The sequence below is a fragment of the Corvus brachyrhynchos genome, unplaced genomic scaffold, assembly GCF_000691975.1.
Source record: "Corvus brachyrhynchos isolate BGI_N302 unplaced genomic scaffold, ASM69197v1 scaffold229, whole genome shotgun sequence".
In the NCBI taxonomy this organism is placed as follows: Eukaryota; Metazoa; Chordata; class Aves; order Passeriformes; family Corvidae; genus Corvus; species Corvus brachyrhynchos.
Genome location: NW_008240042.1, coordinates 6,928,039 through 6,946,981, shown reverse-complemented (window position 1 = coordinate 6,946,981; position 18,943 = coordinate 6,928,039). Strand labels below are relative to the sequence as shown.

At 40.4% G+C, this 18,943-nt stretch overlaps 1 protein-coding gene across 2 annotated transcripts in view; it reads left to right on the top strand.

Moving 5' to 3' along the window:
• The window catches only part of SNCA (synuclein alpha), a 63,284-nt gene that overhangs the window by 27,422 nt on the left and 16,919 nt on the right, over positions 1–18,943 (top strand). The window contains exon 5 of one of the 2 annotated variants that reach the window (XM_017744261.1): positions 13,112–13,147. The exons of the other annotated variant lie outside the window; for it this stretch is intronic. Coding sequence (XP_017599750.1) covers positions 13,112–13,147 — 36 coding nt within the window. The remainder of the gene's footprint in view (positions 1–13,111; positions 13,148–18,943) is intronic. 2 annotated transcript variants of the gene reach the window in all.

Below are 18,943 nucleotides of genomic sequence, written 5' to 3'. Positions count from 1 at the left end.
GAAGGTAGTTCCCCCTTTGCATTCAAGCACCATGAGAGAACCTCTTAATCCTGTTTCCTTGGGGTATGGGATGTGCAATGGATTTACCTTTCTTGTATACCCAGCAGCTTTTGCCACCAAAATAGTGGCTTGGAAGTCTAGCTGCCCTGGATCTTGGATATTTCAGCCTGATGTTTTGCCTTTTTGGTAAACATTGGTAATAAACATGAATCCTATGGGAAGAAGAAATTTCATTTCAGAGTCTTTTTTTGTAACTGCTCTGTATCAGTCCTAATGTTGATCCCTTTGATAATTGCCAGGAAACTTATTTGTAGCAGAACTTGATGAGTGCTGACTGCTTTTGAATGTCTATCCTAGCACCTAACATTGGGGTAGTGTGGAAAAGCAGGGCTTTTGAGTGACTGTTTTACAGGGACATAGATTCAACTAAGATTTCAAATTATCTGAAAGGATTTGGTCAGGGTCCATCATGTCATGTCCTCCTCTTCTCCTTTCATGTTTTACCCTTCAGTGCCTGAGGCCTATTTTGAGCTCTGTGCAAACCATCACATCCACCTAAATGTTCCTAGATTGTGTGCTGACATCTCAGTAGCTCACCTAATTAGTACCCCTTGCCCCAAGGAGAAAGAAACTAAACTGATCAGATTCTGAGGATCTTGAATTTGGATGGGTTTGTGTGTATAACAGAAATTTTTAAAGATTAAGAAAAATCCACAGCCATGTGCTTTGTGTTTATTGATTATCCAAGTTTAAAATAAAATCAGAATACCTTCTAAATTTTCCAGTGAGTTAAAATCTGTTCTTACTGAGCCTTTGGTCCATCTGTCCTGCAGACACTCTTGTGTCCTGTACAGGAGACCTATCCTTTTGGTTTCCATAGGGTGCACAGTGTTTGACCAGCTATTTCATCAGTCCAGTACAACATCATATTGCTCTATCGCAGAATCATAGAATGGCTTGTGTTGGAAGGGGCCTTACTTCCAACCTCTCTGCCTTGGGCATTATCTAACCCCCCTGCTATTATCTTCCTTGGTCCTTTGTCATGATCTCTGCAGCTGTCCTGTGGAAGTAAAGATGACTGCCTTGTACTGATAGACTCCAATCTCCCCTTTACCAGGATGGCAAGAGGCGTGACTGTCCGTCATTGGGACTGAAACTGGCACTTGAGGGAAATGCTGACTGTTTCAACAAAGTACAAAGAATTTACCCAGAGTGTTTGGTTTGTTATGTGCATTCCAGGGTTGTAATCACTTCCTGCCCCTGACCTCCCAGGTAGACTGGTAGGAGATCAGAACTGGATTGGTGCTTTCCTGCTTTTCTTACACATCATCAATGTCCAAGTCAAGATAGGCTTTTTATTACCCTAATGCTCAGCTTCATTTTTGTAAATCTATCGAAGGCTGCCTTGCTTGCCCATGTGTAAATAGGTACAAGGCTTTTATCCACAGTGGCTGTGCAGGAGAAATTGAATATTTAGTTTGGCTAGATATATCTTTATTAAAATATAGTGATGATCCAGGAGAAGTAAGAGCTCGAGTTGAATTTTACGGTTATCTTTACATTTAGTTGAACGTATCTGGCATTCAAAGAGAGAAACAAACCTGTCATAGCATTTATCAAGCATCTTTCAGAAGGAAGAAAACTTGAAATCATTTGTATTTTTCTGTTTTGACGTGAACTGTCGACTACTTGCAGTAAACGTTTCAGTGTAGCTGTTAAAATGATGATTGTGTTTCGAGCTACTGTATGTAGCATATTTATGAAGAGCTTTTGTGTTACAGTATCTCATCTGTTATGTCCCTTATGTCATTTCTGATTGTGATATCTGAGATGCATCGGATTTTTTTGGGTTTTTTAAAATCTCTTCTGGAGGAGAGGCAGGAATTTGGCTGGCTCATTTCCAGATGTTGTGGTTTGAACTATCTGTTGGTCACTCTTTGTTAGAAGAACACACTGTTCTTTCACAAAGTGTCATTCTGCATGTGGCCAGCATTTGAGACTGGTTTGAGAAGTGGGGGCAAAGAAGTGCAGAAATGCAAGTTGTCTTTGCCCTAAGAGGTGCTATCTTCCTAACAATGAGGCATTGCATGAAGTTCCTTCCCTCACTTGTTTTGCATGAGTAGCTAACAGAAGCTTGGAAGGGCTTCTGGTAGGATCCAAGCTGTGCAAGGAATGAGGGAGATGGACCAAGATCATCGTGTTTTGGCTGATGGCTTGATCTGTCTCTCTCAAGAAGCACAGCTTGCTTCAGTTCCAAAATCAAAGGACAGGGGACCAGAGGTGCCGCACTTGCATGCTCTGTGGACTAGCATTGGAAAGACTTGGGATGTTCATGAGAATCATTCACTGAAAAAACATACTCATGCTTAAGTGCATGATTCTTGGGATTGTCTTTTTTCAGGGGTGCTAAACAGGCCTATGTGCTTTAATATATCAATATTAAAACTAAAGGTGCATCAAGGGCTCTTCTATTCTTTAGCCACCCAGCAGTGCTTTGGTGAGCAGGTAAACAGAACTGCAGTCACTGCAGCTGCTCAAGAATATGGGAACGTGTCAGTGTTTGGCAGCTGATTGCAGGAGAAATAAGCAGAAGTGAATGGGCATATTGATAACATAAAATAATCTAAAGTACATACACGTGTATAGAACTGGTGAGGTAGAGCTCTAGCATATTTTAACAATGCTAGCACATAATTTTGTAGTTGCTCTGATTCACAGTAGGCTTTCTCAGTCAGGTCTCTTAAGTGTACTGCCTACAAGGAGTGCATAGTTTCATTAAGTCAGCCCTTGGGATATTGCCGTATCTGGGCTTTTTGAACTCTGTATTTGAACAGTTGGGACTTGTTTCTCCTTATCTTTTACTGTTGGAGCAGTGCATGCTGCAGTGTTCAGATTTTTGTTAATAATCTCAACATCATCTAGTAAAGTTGTATATGAGAGATAAATTATAGTAATTGCTCTTGACAAAACAAAAAACCAAAACCCTGAGAGTTTTGCCACCAGGCATTACTGAGTAATGATTAAGTAAGTCTCTAGAGGGTGGAAATAAATAGGATGTGTAATTTTTCTGGCTTTAAAATGTGACATAAAATTGTTTTGTTCTTCGTTGCTCCTTGTATTGTTCTTTCATAGCATCTTCTCTATTGTGGGAGTCAGTGTTAGTCATCTGGGAAGCTGCTCTTCCAGAGGCATCAAGCAGTAGGTGGATGGTATCCAAATAGTACAGAGCAGCAAATAACATCACATTCTTACCATGAAAAATGGTGCTGGGGTCTGTTAAATTCATCCCTTGTTCCCATTTCATGTCTTTGGCTGCATGAAGAAGGGCTATTGTGAGCCTGTCAGCTGTTGGTTCTGTCTTGTACTCTTGATCAACCTGATATGTCTTCTAGGTTGTCAAGGTTTTAAAGCAACTAGAATTGACTAAGAACAAGAGGGTAAGGCTGGTACACTGACAGCTGGTGACAGTTAAGTTTTCTTACTTCCTTTGACAGTAAGTTTTTATTTCACTGCTTGTTCAACCACCTCAGCATGGACTGTCACTCTTTGACAGCAAGTACAGCAAGTAAGGATGATCTTGTCAGTCAAACCTACTCAACAGAAAACTTGTTCCATTTACTTGGTGTTTGATTTCTATTTTGCCTTCTATTCAAGATTGTTCTGATCTTTGAGTACTTCATTATGCCATATAAATAGTTTTGTTTTTCAAGACTGTGTAGACTGAACGTCTGAGAATCTGAGAATTTGGCACGGCCCTATTTCTTACTGAATACTTTGTTCCACTTCTTGGTCACCAGTAGTAATGTAATTGGGATATTAGTAAAAAGTACAAATGCCAGGCAGCAGGATATTCTTGTCAGATGGAAACTGCTTCTTCAGCTGTGAATATATAAAATAATGATCAGTCAAGCCTTGCACATAAGTGCAATTAAAAAAAACAGCACAGATGTTAGCTGTGCTTTTGGACAGATCATCCAGACTGTCATCTGTTCACTTTCCTGAAGTACTGTTTTATCTATATGCATTTAGTCTATTGTGATGGCATATACTGCCTTTTAACTTCTTTTCCCTTCTGAAAAATCACTATATTAACTCTGAAGTAAGTAGTAATAATTTAGAACTCTCCTGTCTTTTTTTTTTTTTACTACTTTCCCTTTCTTCTTTCCCAAGCCAAGCAGTTTGGTTCTTCATTGCCTCAGACTCTGAAATACAGTAAGCTATTAGAGTTGTCTTCAGACTGCCAGAGAAGCAGACAATTACTGCAAGGTGATGGGATTTTTTTATTTGATACGAGATAGTGATCACAAGACTGGTGACCTTTGAGTTTTTCAGTTACTTTATGAAGACTGAATGGTAGAATAGCCTATCTCCTAGTCCTTGTCCTCCATGTCCATCACTGGAAAAACAGATGTTTAGGTGGAAATGGAACAGAGTGAATTTCGTGGCTTGTATGGAGTTTATTATTTGAAATTTTTTCAGTCTTATTGCTGGTAATCAAGGATGGAGACGGGTTTACAACAAGGGGGCATTTTGGAGGAGTAGCTGTTAAAATATCTGTGAGATGTGTGAAACTTCGCACCAAAGTAATTACACTTTTAATTTCAGGGAAATAATTCTGCCTTGCTTGTTTTTACCATACCTTCTAGTGCATACTAATTCTTTCCTCCTTGTGATTTAAGTCTTATCTTACTACTTGGGCTGTATTTGAAATGTTTCCTACCAGAACACATATGCAGTAGCATGAGATGTGATAGCAGTACCATTCTGTGCATGTTTTTCTCAACAATCTCTTTCTTCTGTGTCACATTATTTAGACAGGATTGGCTCAAGTGCCACTCATAAATGTCTATTTCTGTTTGAGAAAAGAGATGGGAATCTGAATTGTTCATTGCCAGTTGGTATTTAAAGATACAGTTAAAAAGTACATATTCAGACCACCTGAACAGGCATCAGTCCAGACGTGATAGATTCATGCATTTGCATGGCCCTACTCCATTTTAAAAGATGGTGAGTCCATGAGTTCTAGTCAGTCTCTCAGCATTATGTACATTACCTTTGAGTCCAATCCTTGTGGAGAGTAAATCACCTCTTGTGTGGCTGGGGAGGAGGATGCCTTGTGCCATAGTGGGTTCCACTGAAGAGAAACACACACAGACCAGTGTTGGCCTGAAGCTGCTCTGCTGATAGTTTTCTTCCTGTACTTCTAATCAGGGACCAGACTCACAAAAACCATGTTCCCAAATCACAGGGGTTGTTCTCTAAGCAGCCACAGTGCTTTCCTCACACACAGTCTGAACTGTAAGTAGAATGCAATATATTTTTTAGTAATCTTCAGGTGAAGACCCCTGTAATGGTTGTCTGAAGTCACACTGTATCCAAAAGAGTGTAGTTTGGATGGATGGAGTGGAATACATCTCTCAAGGCTTTGCAGCTGTACAACAAGTTTTGTTGCTTTGGGATTTACTTGTATTTTATCCAGAAATGTAGCTCACTAGAACAGGATCCTGCAACATCCAAACTGACAGAAATCATTAGTCCTTACACTCTGAAAAGCATGGGGATTATTTCAAAGAACTTAAAAGCAAATGTCACTTTTCATCTTCAGAACAGATGCTTCTACTCTGTTGGAAATGCAAGGCAGGAAGCTTGGATTTCTCTTGCTGTTTGAGAAGTAGAAAAATATAAGCTACAGTAATTAGTCCTATTAGTAGTGTTGATGTCAGAGTTACAAACCTGAAGTGGTCAATTGTCTGCCAAATACGGACTTGTAAGCGCAGGCTCACTACCACAGTATTGGTTTAGGCACCTAAAGGTATTGTTTAAAGGATTTATTGGAACATCCTTTGGGGCTTCACCTGCAACTATTTGCTGGCTAATATACAGCAGCCCTCCTAAAGCAATTTAGAAACTGTGCTGTCTGCAGTTCCTGAACACTGAAAGAAATCTTAACTCTGTCTAGTCAGCTACAGCCCAACCCCGATGAATTGCTTGTCCTCTTAAATTTAAACTGATTAAATTTTCAGTTGGGTGATGACTGTCTTCAGCTTTTTTAGGATAAAAGTTTCTTATAGTAACAGGGAAACAAAGTGGTAGCATCTCTTTGAACAACCTTTTTATTTAAAACTTTCTAATACAAAGGCAAGGGGGAGTTGCACAGAGCAGCATAAAACTCAAATGTGGCACTGAGTTGTTGTTCAGACTGAGCTGCATCTTTTGATATTGTTGCTTCAGTGCTCAGCATTGGGACAGATTTGCCATGTAGATTTCAGTTGTTCATTGTGCTTCTTGAAATTACAATCATTGCTGAAATGTTTGGAGTTTCTTATGGTCTTACTATTTTGTTGATTTTTTTGGAAGGAAAAAATGTACATTAGATGTGTTAGTTCTTTTGTTTTTAAATGCATCAGAGGTAAGAACCTAAGAAGAGTTACAAACATTGGTGTGGCATGTGAATCTCCTCTTGAAGATGCAGGGCATTCATGGTATGGTTTAACTCTTCACTTGCCAGGAGGAATTTTTAATTGAGGGACTTCCTAACTCAGAGGTGTCACCACACTGTAAGAAAAGTGCTGTTTCCATTTGATACCTCTCAGCTTGTCCTGCAGTTATTTGAATCCATGTAACCTTCTGCAGCCAGTGTGCCACTTGAAGATTTTTATGTGGCACCAGTGATTGTATTTGATGTCCTTTAGTTTTCATCTGTCTTTGTCTTGTCTCTGTGCTGTTTAGCAGGCAAAGGTCAAGTTGATGATCAAAGAAATACCAAATCTGAGCTCTTTGAGATGCTCTTCATCCTGATATTTTTTGACGTTAACTGAGTTTCTATTTGCATTTCTTGAAAAATATGCACCTTGCAATAAAATGAGAAAGAAGGGGAAATCCTACATTTTTGTGTAACTTACTCATCCAGTAAAGCTGTGGTTTTCTTGTCTTAGACTGTATAATTATAAGAAACTGGGGGGAAAAACAAGAATCATCTTCCAGTTTTGATAGCCTGGTAGCTATCTTTTTCCTGTAGTATTTTCTAATATTATTTCAAAACTTTGTTATGCAGAAATTTTAGCCATTGTATCCATCAATGATGTGTGAACAGATTTCAATTTCCATTAATTTACCCATTATTCAAAATTGTTTGTCTGTTTCAGCCTATCAGTTGCTCTGTTTGCTATTTGTTATTTGCCCTGTGCATTTGGTCACCGAGTGCACATTTGTTTGTCTGTTTCAGCCTATCAGTTGCTCTGTCTGCTGTTTGCTATTTGTTATTTGTCCTGTGCATTTGGTCACCGAGTGCACAGAATGTTCTTGCTCTTGGATAAAAAGTCTTCCAAGCTCACAAAGTCTTTTTGAAGGAACTGTGCAAATACATTACTGCATGCATATTTGGAGTGGCTTCTCATATGTGTGATAATAGAATGTAAATAAAAGGAATGGTGAATGCCGTTGAAATGGTTACAAAAATTGTGTTTGTATGAGTGTTCAGGAGTATTTTGTAATGGCTTAGTGTGACTGCAGCTTCTCATGGATACTTTTTAAAATAGGCAATATAAAGACAGTGTCTTCAAGTTGTGGGTATTATGGGCTTTAGCTGGATGCTGGCTTTGCAGCAAGACTTACTGAGATAGTTAATTGTGCTGACCTTTAAACTGTTGTTCTTAGTTTTCGGACTAACAGCCGGAAGTGGAGGGGAGATGTGGCATCTCTGAGCTGTCATCTGGGTATTTCTGGGATTTTGCACATGTAACAGTTAGACTTGGCTCACATTTTCAAAATTTCCTGCTACAAATAGTTGTGGGGGGTTTTTTAAGTGAAATTTTAAGCTTATGAACAAATTATTTCTGGGATAAATTTTGGGAGTTTTATGCTTGAGATTCAGTTTTTAGATTTGTGTTCCTGTTCTGCTGCCAGTAATCAGAATTTCTTCCACATCATTACCACTTCTAAATCTGTGACTAGTATGCTGTCTTTTCTATCACAGATCTTTTAAGGAAGATATTTTTAAAAAATCCTTTTAGTAACTGATGAGACACCTTCCTTCAAACTGAAACACTGTCATTTATTGTTATTCTTTCTTTACAGCTTAAATTCAAAAGGCCTTGTTTATATTCAGATCAATTTGAGTTACTTTTTAAATCAAGATTTTTGAGGTACACCACCAGCTGCCTGGGTAAAATCTAACTAGAGTAATTTAACTGTGCACCCTTAATCCACTAATTTTATGAGTCTGTGCAAAAGAAGCAATCTTGTTGGACAAGATCTGCTCTGGTGTTTTATTGCCTGTGCTTCTGTTTCCATCCAGGAGCAGGATATTCAGCTGTGTGTAGTTGTTGGCCATGGCAGTCAGTGGGAGAGTTACTGATTTTTCTCTGTGAGAGCAACTTTAGTGCCTCTGGTGCAGTTCCCAAATCCCCACCCAAACTGCTGACTTTTTGTTCATGAAGTGCCAGTGGTTGTCACTTGACTTTCATCAATGCTCATTTTGGACCACCTAAAGATCTGGTCAAGTATTTGATAGAAAGTTTGGTCAGAAGGTAACCAGACTTTAAAAAGGTCTAAGGTATTTCACTTCTAGGGGTTTGGGATTTTTTTCACTTTGTTTGTGTAGGCTTGTACTGGTTATTTTACTCCTTCCTCCAAAGCAACTGGAGGGAAGGTTTCCTTCAAATGGGATGCTCTTACTCTGCCTCTAAGGCTGTGAAAGAGAAGCAATGTTTGCATGAGAAAGAGGAATAACACATTTTAGCTTTTTAATGATGCAGTTCTCTCCTATCAGCCTCTGCTCTCTGTGCAATGGGGGCCTGTTTTTGGCAGTGGAGAAGCAATTCAGTGAAGATTTATTTGCAGATAACTCTGCAATTCCGACTATTTCCCTGTAAAAGAAACATAAATTGCTGGTTGTCCTGTTAAAAAGCACCAACTAATTACTTTGTTTCTCTCTCAGTAGCAATAAAATAGATGAAATCATTTTAGCATTAAAATTAGGTCACTGTCCAAGGCAGTTGTTGGGTAACCCATCATTAGGATTTTAACTTCAGGATGTCTAATCTGAGATTAATTAGAAGTGTCCTGAAATACGTATTCCTAAAGTGCTTCCAGTTGGGCTCCTCAGTGTTACTAAATCTGAGCCACTCTTAAATGAACACAGCCTTGGCCAAAATGTCCAGCAACAAAAATTCCTTGAGTTGGTGATTAAAACCCCACACTCCACCCAAATGCGTGCCATAAATAAGTGACATACTCCTACCACGACAGAATTAGTTGAGGAGAAAGAAGACTCATGGTAAAACTCGTAAATGTCATCTTTGTTAGCATGGGACATGTAGGAGCCTTTTCTAAAAAGGAGGATTCAGTGCTCTGTGAATAGATGAGTACAGTATGTAAAGGCTCGTGACTAACATAGTAAATCTCAGCGCCTTGCATTATGCAATATAATGTTGGGAATGCTATTTCTCACTGCTTCATTTGTAAGACATACTGTTCTGCCAGCTACAGCGCAGCCCTGAAATTAGTGCTCCTTTGGGGAAAAGGAAATGAAACAAGGTCACTGGTTTCATTTGTTCGGGCCTCTGAGAAAGATGGGATTTTGTTGTGTTCCAAACAGATGTGGTACAGAGCTGTAGGGGGCCCGGGGACTCTGAGTGCATAACAGTGCGAGCACAAATGAGGGCAGGTCAGAGAGAAGCCCTATTCACTGTGGCCCTAGTGAGGGAACACTGAGATGGTGTCTCCCCCTCTCTGGTGTTACCCTCACTCAGAAGTGGGGAGTTGGAAACCATCGTGGACTGCTAGCTTTTGGTTAAAAAGAATGTTCTTGTAGATAAGATAAACTTCTTAGCCAGACCCTTCAATTTTAAATACTAATGGTTTCACCACCACAGAGTGACTGAGAGAAAGCAAAGAACATATAAAACTGAGATTTTTCCAAAGGCTGTAGCTGTAGCCACTAGGACAAAAGAAATGATAACTAGCTTGGAAGTTGAGGAGATGTGCTTTTCACTATGTTGACTTAATATTTTCCTTTACAATTGCTTCGAGTTCAGCATCTTTCATGTTTCAATTAACTTATTCCCCATTAAAATAAAATTTGATATGTAATTCTGCAAGTTTTACTAGGGTTCTTGGTAATTTTTTGAATGACCTGAGAAATTCTTAAGGATTCTGACTCGGAAAGAATCAAGACAAACTGAGATTTCAAATGGAGGTAGCAGGGAAATAAAAAATGGCCACAATGTGTGTCAAAAATCTCTCTGTGAACATTCTAGTGATGAGGTGTGCCTCCTGCTGGAAACTGTAAGAGAAATCACTGCACCACTAAAACCTAGGACTGCATGTTCTGCAAGCATAACCCTACTGTGAACAACCTGACCTCAGCGTCAGCTACCTGGGGAAGCCTGGCCCAAGAGCTTTGCTTTTGTGGTGTGGCCACCAAATGTCCCAAGGAGGAACATGTAAATCACAGGTGATATGCTTAGCTACACCTTGAGGACTTAACTCCAGATTTTCCTGCAGGAACAGAAAATAAACCCACATAGTCATTTGAGCAGAAAAGAAGCACTGATGTTGCATGCTCTTCACCTTAATTTTTCTTCTTCTTCTAAGGGCGATGAACAGAGGTGCCAGGGATTACAGAAAGAATGACAGGTAGTGTAGTTCCTGCAAGCATTTGGTAGGCTATTTTTCTTTGTCTGAAAGCATGGGAGCTGAATGAATATCAGAGTTTATAGATCACACTAAGTGATGAGGGATTGTGGCTAAAACAGAGATACACAACTTGTGGCTAAGGTAATGATGGGAACTCTGTGACTGGGAAAACAATCTGTGTTTTTCCAAAGAACAGCATGTGAAAATAATACAAAAACATTAGTTCAACAAGCAAAAAAAATAAAAGCAGTGTCAGCATATAAAGTGATCAGCAAAGATCTGGCAGCGTATCCAATGTGGAGAATGTGGCTGAAAAACAATTTAAGGCTTCCTTTTTCTTCAGGAACAATAGGAGTTTTGGCCAAAAAAAAGAAAGAAAGAAAAAAAAAAAGGACTATTCACCCTGAACCACATTATTTGGGTGATGCACAAAGTTCCATATGGCTCCCACTGAAAGCCTATTTAAGTGAGGAAAAATTCTTTCTGTACTTAAGGTTCGTGTCCCTTTTCCCTGCTGAGGATTGGGAGGGAGCTGTGTGTGTGTGAAGCATATGCAGGAGGGTTTCCTTCACAGAAGATAAAGGAGTTCAAAGGACAATTTTTTTAAAGGGTGGAACTGGGGAAGATAGAATATGTGAAGGCTTTGTCAAAGCATCTTCAGTTGAGTTGGAGTGTAGTTATGAAGCTGGTGAATTTTGGACATGTAATCATTAACAATTAGATGTTCTGTCCTTGGAAACAAGCAGAGACGCTAACAATAATGCAGGATAACCTGCCTGATGGCAGACAAGCAAGTAGTCAAGAGAAGCTCCACAAAAATATGGGAAGTGACATTTGCAGCTGGTGACCCCATAGTGAACTCTGTGCATGCTCACAGATGTCAAAAGAAAATCAGAAATTGAAATATTGTATTGTATGGTAAAAAAGCAAGTAATTTCCATGAATTGTTGTTCTGGTGGAAATGGGGGCAGTGATATTCAGTTAAGGATTAGTACAGGAAGCAGGGAAGAAAATTCAAGGTTGCATGGATCAAGTGAAGCTTTTTCCAGGTTCTCTCAGTACCAGTTGTAAAGGAAATGGCTGATGGTGAACCCAAGCTGCTTCTGTACTAAAAAGGATCGCTGAAACAACTTCCATGAAAGTAAGATAACTTAAGGCCATGTTGCTAGGCAAAATTAATTTTTAACTCCAGAGCTTAAAATGCTTGGGATGCGCTTTGAGCTACTTTGAAATTTTGATCCATGGATGGAGGCTGCTGGAGAAGACGGAGGAGTTGTTCTGGTCTATCATAAACTGGCTGCAGCTTTGCATTTAATCACTGAAGATCTATTAAGTCTGTTTCCCTACCTGCAGAGCTTGTAGAATGTTTCTGCTTTATCTGTGTGAAATATAAGAGCTTGGCATGCTGTTGTAAGCAAGGGAAAGGCTTCTGCAGAGGTGAAATCAGCACAGTGTTTAGTAAAGCATTCAGAAGGCTAAAATTCATGGATGTGGCTGAGAAGTTTATAGACCTTGAGCACCATGCTTCCCAGAAGTCATTCCTGTGGAAAACAAGTTAGCCCTTGGTGTTTGTGCTGGGTGATCTATCAGCCAGAAGGTGATTAAGTGAAGATGGAGTTCCCCAATAACTGAGGTTCATAGGTAACATAATGGTAACATTAGGAAAAAGGAAAAAATTAAAAATTGAGGCATTACATGGAAGTGATGGGAAGAGGGATTGAATGTAAGAAGGTGTCTGAAGCTTTGGGGTTTTGCCTTTATTTATTTATGGGTTTTGAGTAGTTGAGAGATCCCTTTCCTCCCTTAATTCACGTATTTCCTATCAGAATCTCTAGAGAAACGGAGTGATCAAAACCAAGGACTAAATGTTGCATCAAAGCTACAATGAGACTTTTCCTTTTGTTATACCATGGTAGTTGGATTAGTAATGATAGCTTTTGCTAGTTCATTCATTTATCTAACCCAGTAGGATCTTAAAAGAATATTTCCTGTGCTATTTAAGCATTTTGTTTACATGTGTTCTTTTCTTTGGTTCTGTGACAAATTCTTAGATGCCAAAGAGCATAAATAGAATTATTTTCTGTATTTAGTTACATAATTGTTTTAAAGAGGGCAAAGAAATATAAATCTGTGAACTTGTGTCAGGATAAATTTCTTCTAAAAAAATACTATTTTGCAATTGATAGGAGAAGAAGCTACTTTTCCTCTTTGTACAGGTGTTGCTGGGAAATGGCTGTGTAGGATCCCTAATTATTCCCACTTCACAGGCAACAAGATGCTTGGCTTGACTTTTCCAATCAGGAAAATTACTTCAAAAAGATAGGACCATACGTTTTTGCCTGTGGCAGGGACTCATTCTTGGTTTTTCTGTAGCTATTTGCTGGTGGTTTGTGGACTCTGCTTACATGGTTACTCTTAAAAACCACTTCCTCTGCTCTTCCTCACTGTCCACCACATATCCTCTCCCTCCTAGGACCAAGGCTGTGATTTTCCCATGGTTCACCACAAGGTAATTGAAGGATTGGGGATATGGAGAAAGATGCTGCCACGGGCCTTTTCTTCAGCTGCTGTATGACTGCTTCCTGAAATGATACTTCCTGATATCCTGCTGTATCCTAACTGCTTTCACCTGCACTAACATACAAGTTAAGAATTCTGGTAATGCTAGACAAATTCATATGATGCAGATAACTTGTGCTAAGGCTAACAGCATTATATTTTGCTTTTTATTATAATTTCTAAGCATCTAAGACAGTTAAGTCTATGACACAAATGACAGCTCTAGTCTTTAAAAACTTTCAAACGCATGGCTCAGTCCAAAACTGATTTAAGTTTTTGGCAGCAGTGGCACTGACTTTGGATCTGAGCCTTTTTCTTAACACCAAGCATGTTAGCTCTTTATGGTTTTGATCAGGTAAAATATAAACTTGAAAAAGTGACAATATAAGAGATGTTTGTTTTCTTCTTGGAATGCTGTTGCAGTTTGGAAGCTGACTAATTAGTTCAAAGATGCCTTCTAGACGTGTACTGGTGACCATTTTTAATGGCAGTTGCTGAATGCTGCCCAGGAGGTCGTTGGATCTGATTTGTAGTAGCTTAAAAAGATGGATTCCTGCATGTGTGGATGTCTGTCTGCTTCCCCCTAACAGCTCTTCTGGAAGTAGTGGCCAGAGATCAACCAAGCAGATCATCTCATGATCGATCTCTCCTCTTTCTTCTCCTTCTTAAAACTAATGTCTGAAAACTGAGCATAATTTAAATAATTGATTTAGATGATCTGCACTGACAGATAAACAATTAAAAATCTGGCCTGGTTTTCCAGAAGGACTAACTAAAGAGGATATTCTTTGAGAAGTACGTTTCTAAAATGTCTTGTTTTGAATATTCAACCGCCCTCTGATAATTCATCCAAAAGAATTCCCTACAGGCAACTTACAATTTCTTGTCTCCACTGGCAGAGTTACTTGCAGTGGATACACTATAATGATATACGTGTCCAATGCTTAAGCAGTTTGTGCAGTTAAATTATATTGCTAAATATAATATACCCTATAAGGTTTCAAATTTTCTATTTCCACTATTTTACACATTTTGCCTGTGCTTTCTTAAGCTAGTGTAATATAATGAACTTCTGGGTTGGGTGCTGTAGGTTTTGTTTGACATATCAAATAAATGCTTTAATTTTAGTGCTGCTCTTCTACCAATTTCTGTACTTCCTACTGTGAAGAAACATGTCTTGGTCCACATGGCTCTCAGGAAACCTCTGTGCACAAAACTGTGTATTAGAAATGACAACAAAAAGAAGTTGTGACTTGGAAAATAGACTGAGGCTTGCTGCTTGTGCAGCAGGAAAGCACAAAACTCATTAAGTAGTTAATGAGCTCAGTGGTTTTAAATGTGGGGGAGAAGTGGCTTTGTTTTACTGAGGCTGGAAGGAGAGAGGAAGGTGACTTTGTAAGAAATATTCAAATGTTCTGAAATCCTGGTTTTCCCCTCTCTCTCTTGGTGGGGGTGAAGCTGTAACAGTAAGAAAATTACTAACTTTGCTATCTCATATTGGAAAATATAGATAGGAAAAGACATGAAACTTTGAAAAATGCCTCACACAAATCACAGTGCCAGAAAGACCAGGACTTGGTTGTGTAAAGGACCAAGTGTGTGCATGGGTTCATTCTTCTGTGTGGGTACCTGAACTCAAGAGTGTGTGTGCAAAAGTCCTCAGTGGGATTTGGATGCCAGGGTGCTGTGGTTAATTTAAGTTGAGCAGGTGGGTACTGTCATTTAATCTTTCTTGTGGAAGCTGCAGTGCTTGGGCTTCAAGTGCTGAGGGTTCTGGGGATCAGGGCAGCATTGTGTTCCTTCAAGTGTCCTCGCACCAGCTACCTCAGTTTGAGCATATTTCTTCCTTAACACCCATGGCATTAAAATAGCTCCTAACCTGAGGACAGGTACTCTGTTTTCTGGCTGTGATGGATGGTGTTGGTGGTACAGGTCTCGCATGAGTCAGGCATGAGTCACAGAGCCTCCTGCAAAGATGCAGCCTGTGACATGCATGCTGAGAACAGAACGCTTTTGCACAGCGCAGCCCCTACTTCCCAGGATTAAATGCCAAGGATGAGACTGTGGTTTTGGTTGCCACCTATGCTAGGGATGTGATGGGGAGAGAGCGGGGCATAATGGATGTGTTTCCCAGGTGATGGCTACATACAAAGGGATCCAAATCATTTGGGTCCCAGCTCAGCTGTGCAGAGTTGTTGAAAAACACCTGTGAGCAGCATTCCCTGGGCTGCCCTGCTCCACCTGCCAGCCAAGGTGTGCTGGTGCCTTTCCAGTGCCTACAGCACTTGTCATGAGCTGCACCCTGGTGTCAGCAGGCAGTGGCAGTGACATACTTTGTGTTTCAGAATAGCAAAAAATTTCTTCGCTTTATATAAAAATAAAAGCTGTGTGAAGCAGCTGAGTAAGATGTAATCCTGGTAGTGTAAAGTTGCCAAGAGAGACAGAGGCTGCATTTGTTCTCCTGGACTCTCACGTGAGGAGAGAATGAGACTACAATCAATATGGGGCTCAGTGCTTGAGTATTGCCTGGCTTCCGAAGGCACAGAGTTCAGTTGACTTCTGTCATGAGCTATGCCTGTGTAAAAATGTGGCTTGCAACAGGATTTTTTGGGTATTCTGTGGTCATAGTCAAAAGCAGATTTTTGAGAGATTCAGTGTGCTGCCCTGGGTCTTAAGTATGGTTTTCCATTTGGTACCCCTGTGGGAGCTGAGTGACTCTGAAAGATAGTCCCTGGAGTATACTTAATATCATAACAAATTTTAGCAGTTTAATTCTATTTAAATAGTTTTAACTCGCTCCTCTGAGCTGCTGACTTGCACTAGTTTTCTCAGGCATCAAGTGTATTGGATTTTTTTTAGTTTATTTTAAATAAACTGCTATTGTATAACTTTGATTATGAGAGTGGAGAGCATAAGAAAAACACCCAATATCATGAGGAGGGTGACTAATGTTGGCAGCACTGGTGATGCTGATAGACATTAGAAGATAAAAGAGAGCAGATGGTGTTTCATGATTTTTTGAGTGCTTTGCTTATCTTTGCATCTCTAATGTAGTCCTTTGAAGAGCATTACCTGAATTTAAACCTTTTCCTTCTCTCAAAAAAAAAAAAAAAGTGAGACTAATCATAGTGTTTTCAAAGCAGAGACACTGTTATGGTCACATCTGGTACCTAGAGTGCCTCTGCACTTGTGGAAACATTTGCACTTGGAAGGCACTGCTTTGTCTCAGCAGTGAGCATTTTATTTTTGACTTTTCTCTCCAAAGCTTCTCAAAGAAAACAGAAATCACAAGTAAACATGGCATGCCCTTGACTTCAAACCCATGGCAATCCTCTGGGATTATTTTGCTTTGTAGAAGTGCAAAGCACATCACACGTCCAAGTGAACCTCAAGAAGCAGTCTGGGCAATGGAGAGGTTGTACAGAGAAGGGACTGGGAGCTGGCTCCTGCTGTGCAGTTTATAAAGAGCAAGCATCAGAGGGCCTTCTTTTTTCTTGTGCACTTTACAAGCTTCGAAATAGGCTCTTTCTCAGCAGTTATGTGGTGTTGGGAGACAACGAGTAGCTACACAGTCTAATAGTTGATGGGAAAGGACAGAAATGTCGTCAGAGATGTGCTGGTACATCTCTGCTATTCCCAATCTGGCAAATGCAGAGTTAAATTTGTCACTGATGGTACGAAAAGCTCGAACAGATTCTGTGTGCATCATGGGAGGATGTGGTAGATGTCTGAAGAAAGATTATATTTAGAAGGTAGGCAGATATTGGTGGAGCTCTCTGAGGAACTTCATCCCAAATGTCAACAAAGCTTTTATAGTAAAAAAAAAAAAAAATTTGAGAAAGTTTTTCAGAATATGCTATAGTGGTGGAAGAACCGCATTGCAAGAATCGGTGTGGGTATAGACAAATCAATAATAGACAGACTGGTTTTCATTATCCCAGTATGTACCCCTACTACAGCAAAACTTTGCAGTGGAAACTTAGTCTGGAATTTCTGCAGAGTGAGTTCACTCAGCATTTTTGTGTGCAGGTAGCTCAGGGTACAGCTGCAGTACAGCTGAGTTACAGGTTGAGAGCTGCAGGTTCAGCTCTGGGGGCAGGAGCCCAAGCCCCAGGCAAGAGGCCGTGGAGTGCTGACCCTTTGCAGAACAAAGGGCACAGGGACCTGTGGCCCAGCCAGGGGACCGGACACCCAGGGACACAGCAGGAGCTGGTGATTCCAGACTTTCCCACCCTTACACTGTGAGGATGTGAAAGCCCAGGGGCTCCTTGGTTCTGGGTCCCTCCTTGAGGAACCAGCTCGAGGTGTTACTCAATTATTGCACCATGATTAAGGTACTTAAAAGATGGAGACATTTGAGGCTGTGCTGTGGGAATCCTGGGGTCCAGCTGGTGAGAAAACATGTTCTGACTGTGTGAGTATGGGGGGTATAGCTGTGAAGGGGCCCCAGTCCCAGCTCAGGTGGTGTGAGTGTGTTTGACAGGGAAGTGTCCTTAACAAGCTCAGCAGCTGAAGTTAATTACTTTTAAGTTCCCATGTAGAAAGACAACTTCTAACTGCTGTTAATTAAATATGGGCTTTTGAACAGTGTCAGATTGACCTGACTAAAGCAATGTATTATCGGAGGAAATAAAATGTTGTTTTATTTGAACTGGAAAGCTCTTCAGTATTTTCATGAGTACTCTTCCTGTGCTGGGACACTTAAACACCCACTGGATAGTTTACTGAGATTTCAAGTCTTTGAGTCAGTTAAAATGCAGCATTGATGTGGTGAAGCCACAGCATCAATGTTCCCCAAGGTGTAGTGCTGAGTGGTGTTACAGGTTTGGTCAGCAGTGCTTTTTAGTAGTTTTCAACTACTGGGCCAGCATGCTGGAGTTGCACTGACAACCATCCAGCAATGAGCAGGGCTTGGAGCAAGGCAGGTAGTCCTTTGGAGATGTAGAGGAGAGAAGTTCCATCACTTCCAAAAGTCTGGCCCCTTGGGCCAGGACATTTTCCCATATTAGAGGAGACCATTTCTTACAACAGGTCAGTGCTGACTGGGCTTGGACTGCTCTTTCACAAGGTGAAAAGCACAGTGAGATGAGGATGGTGAGGCCCTCACTGAGGGGCCATTCAGCAGAGGAGCTGGGACTTTGGGGGGCAGCAACACATGGCTGCTGGGTTTGCAGTTAGTAATCCTGAAGTGCAAAACAAAAAATAAAAAAAATCTAAAGCAGAAGGGTAAACAAAATGTATTTCAGGCAGAAAAGCAATGCCACCTGAGACATGAGCTCAGCTGATCTGTGAGTGTTGTCAGCTGTGGGCTGCCCCTTGCTGCCATGAGCTCAGGTCTCAGTCTGTTGTCTTACAGCAAAATGTATTGCTCATCTGTAGCATGTCTAAAAGTAGGTTGTTTTCTGTGCCAGAAAGGTATTTATTTTAGGCAGGCAAGGAAAGGAGGAGTGAACACTTCCTTTAGGGTAGCTGCAGACACTTGTCCCGTGGAAGGAAATTGAGTAGTGTTTTCAAGATAGGAGTGCTGCCAAATTATCCACTTAGCCTGCTGCATCCAGTCTTTGTGGTATTATAAGCTTTTGTAGGCTCAGTCCCAGCCAGGGAAGAAGCTGTCCCCTTCCTTTGTGGGGAGAGCTGTACATAAAGATCTGTACCTTTGGCTTGAATGAAGCACATCTCTTGAACTGAAGTTAACCAGCTACCTGGAAATTGGTGCTCCAAAAGATACAAATAGTCTTGATAGATG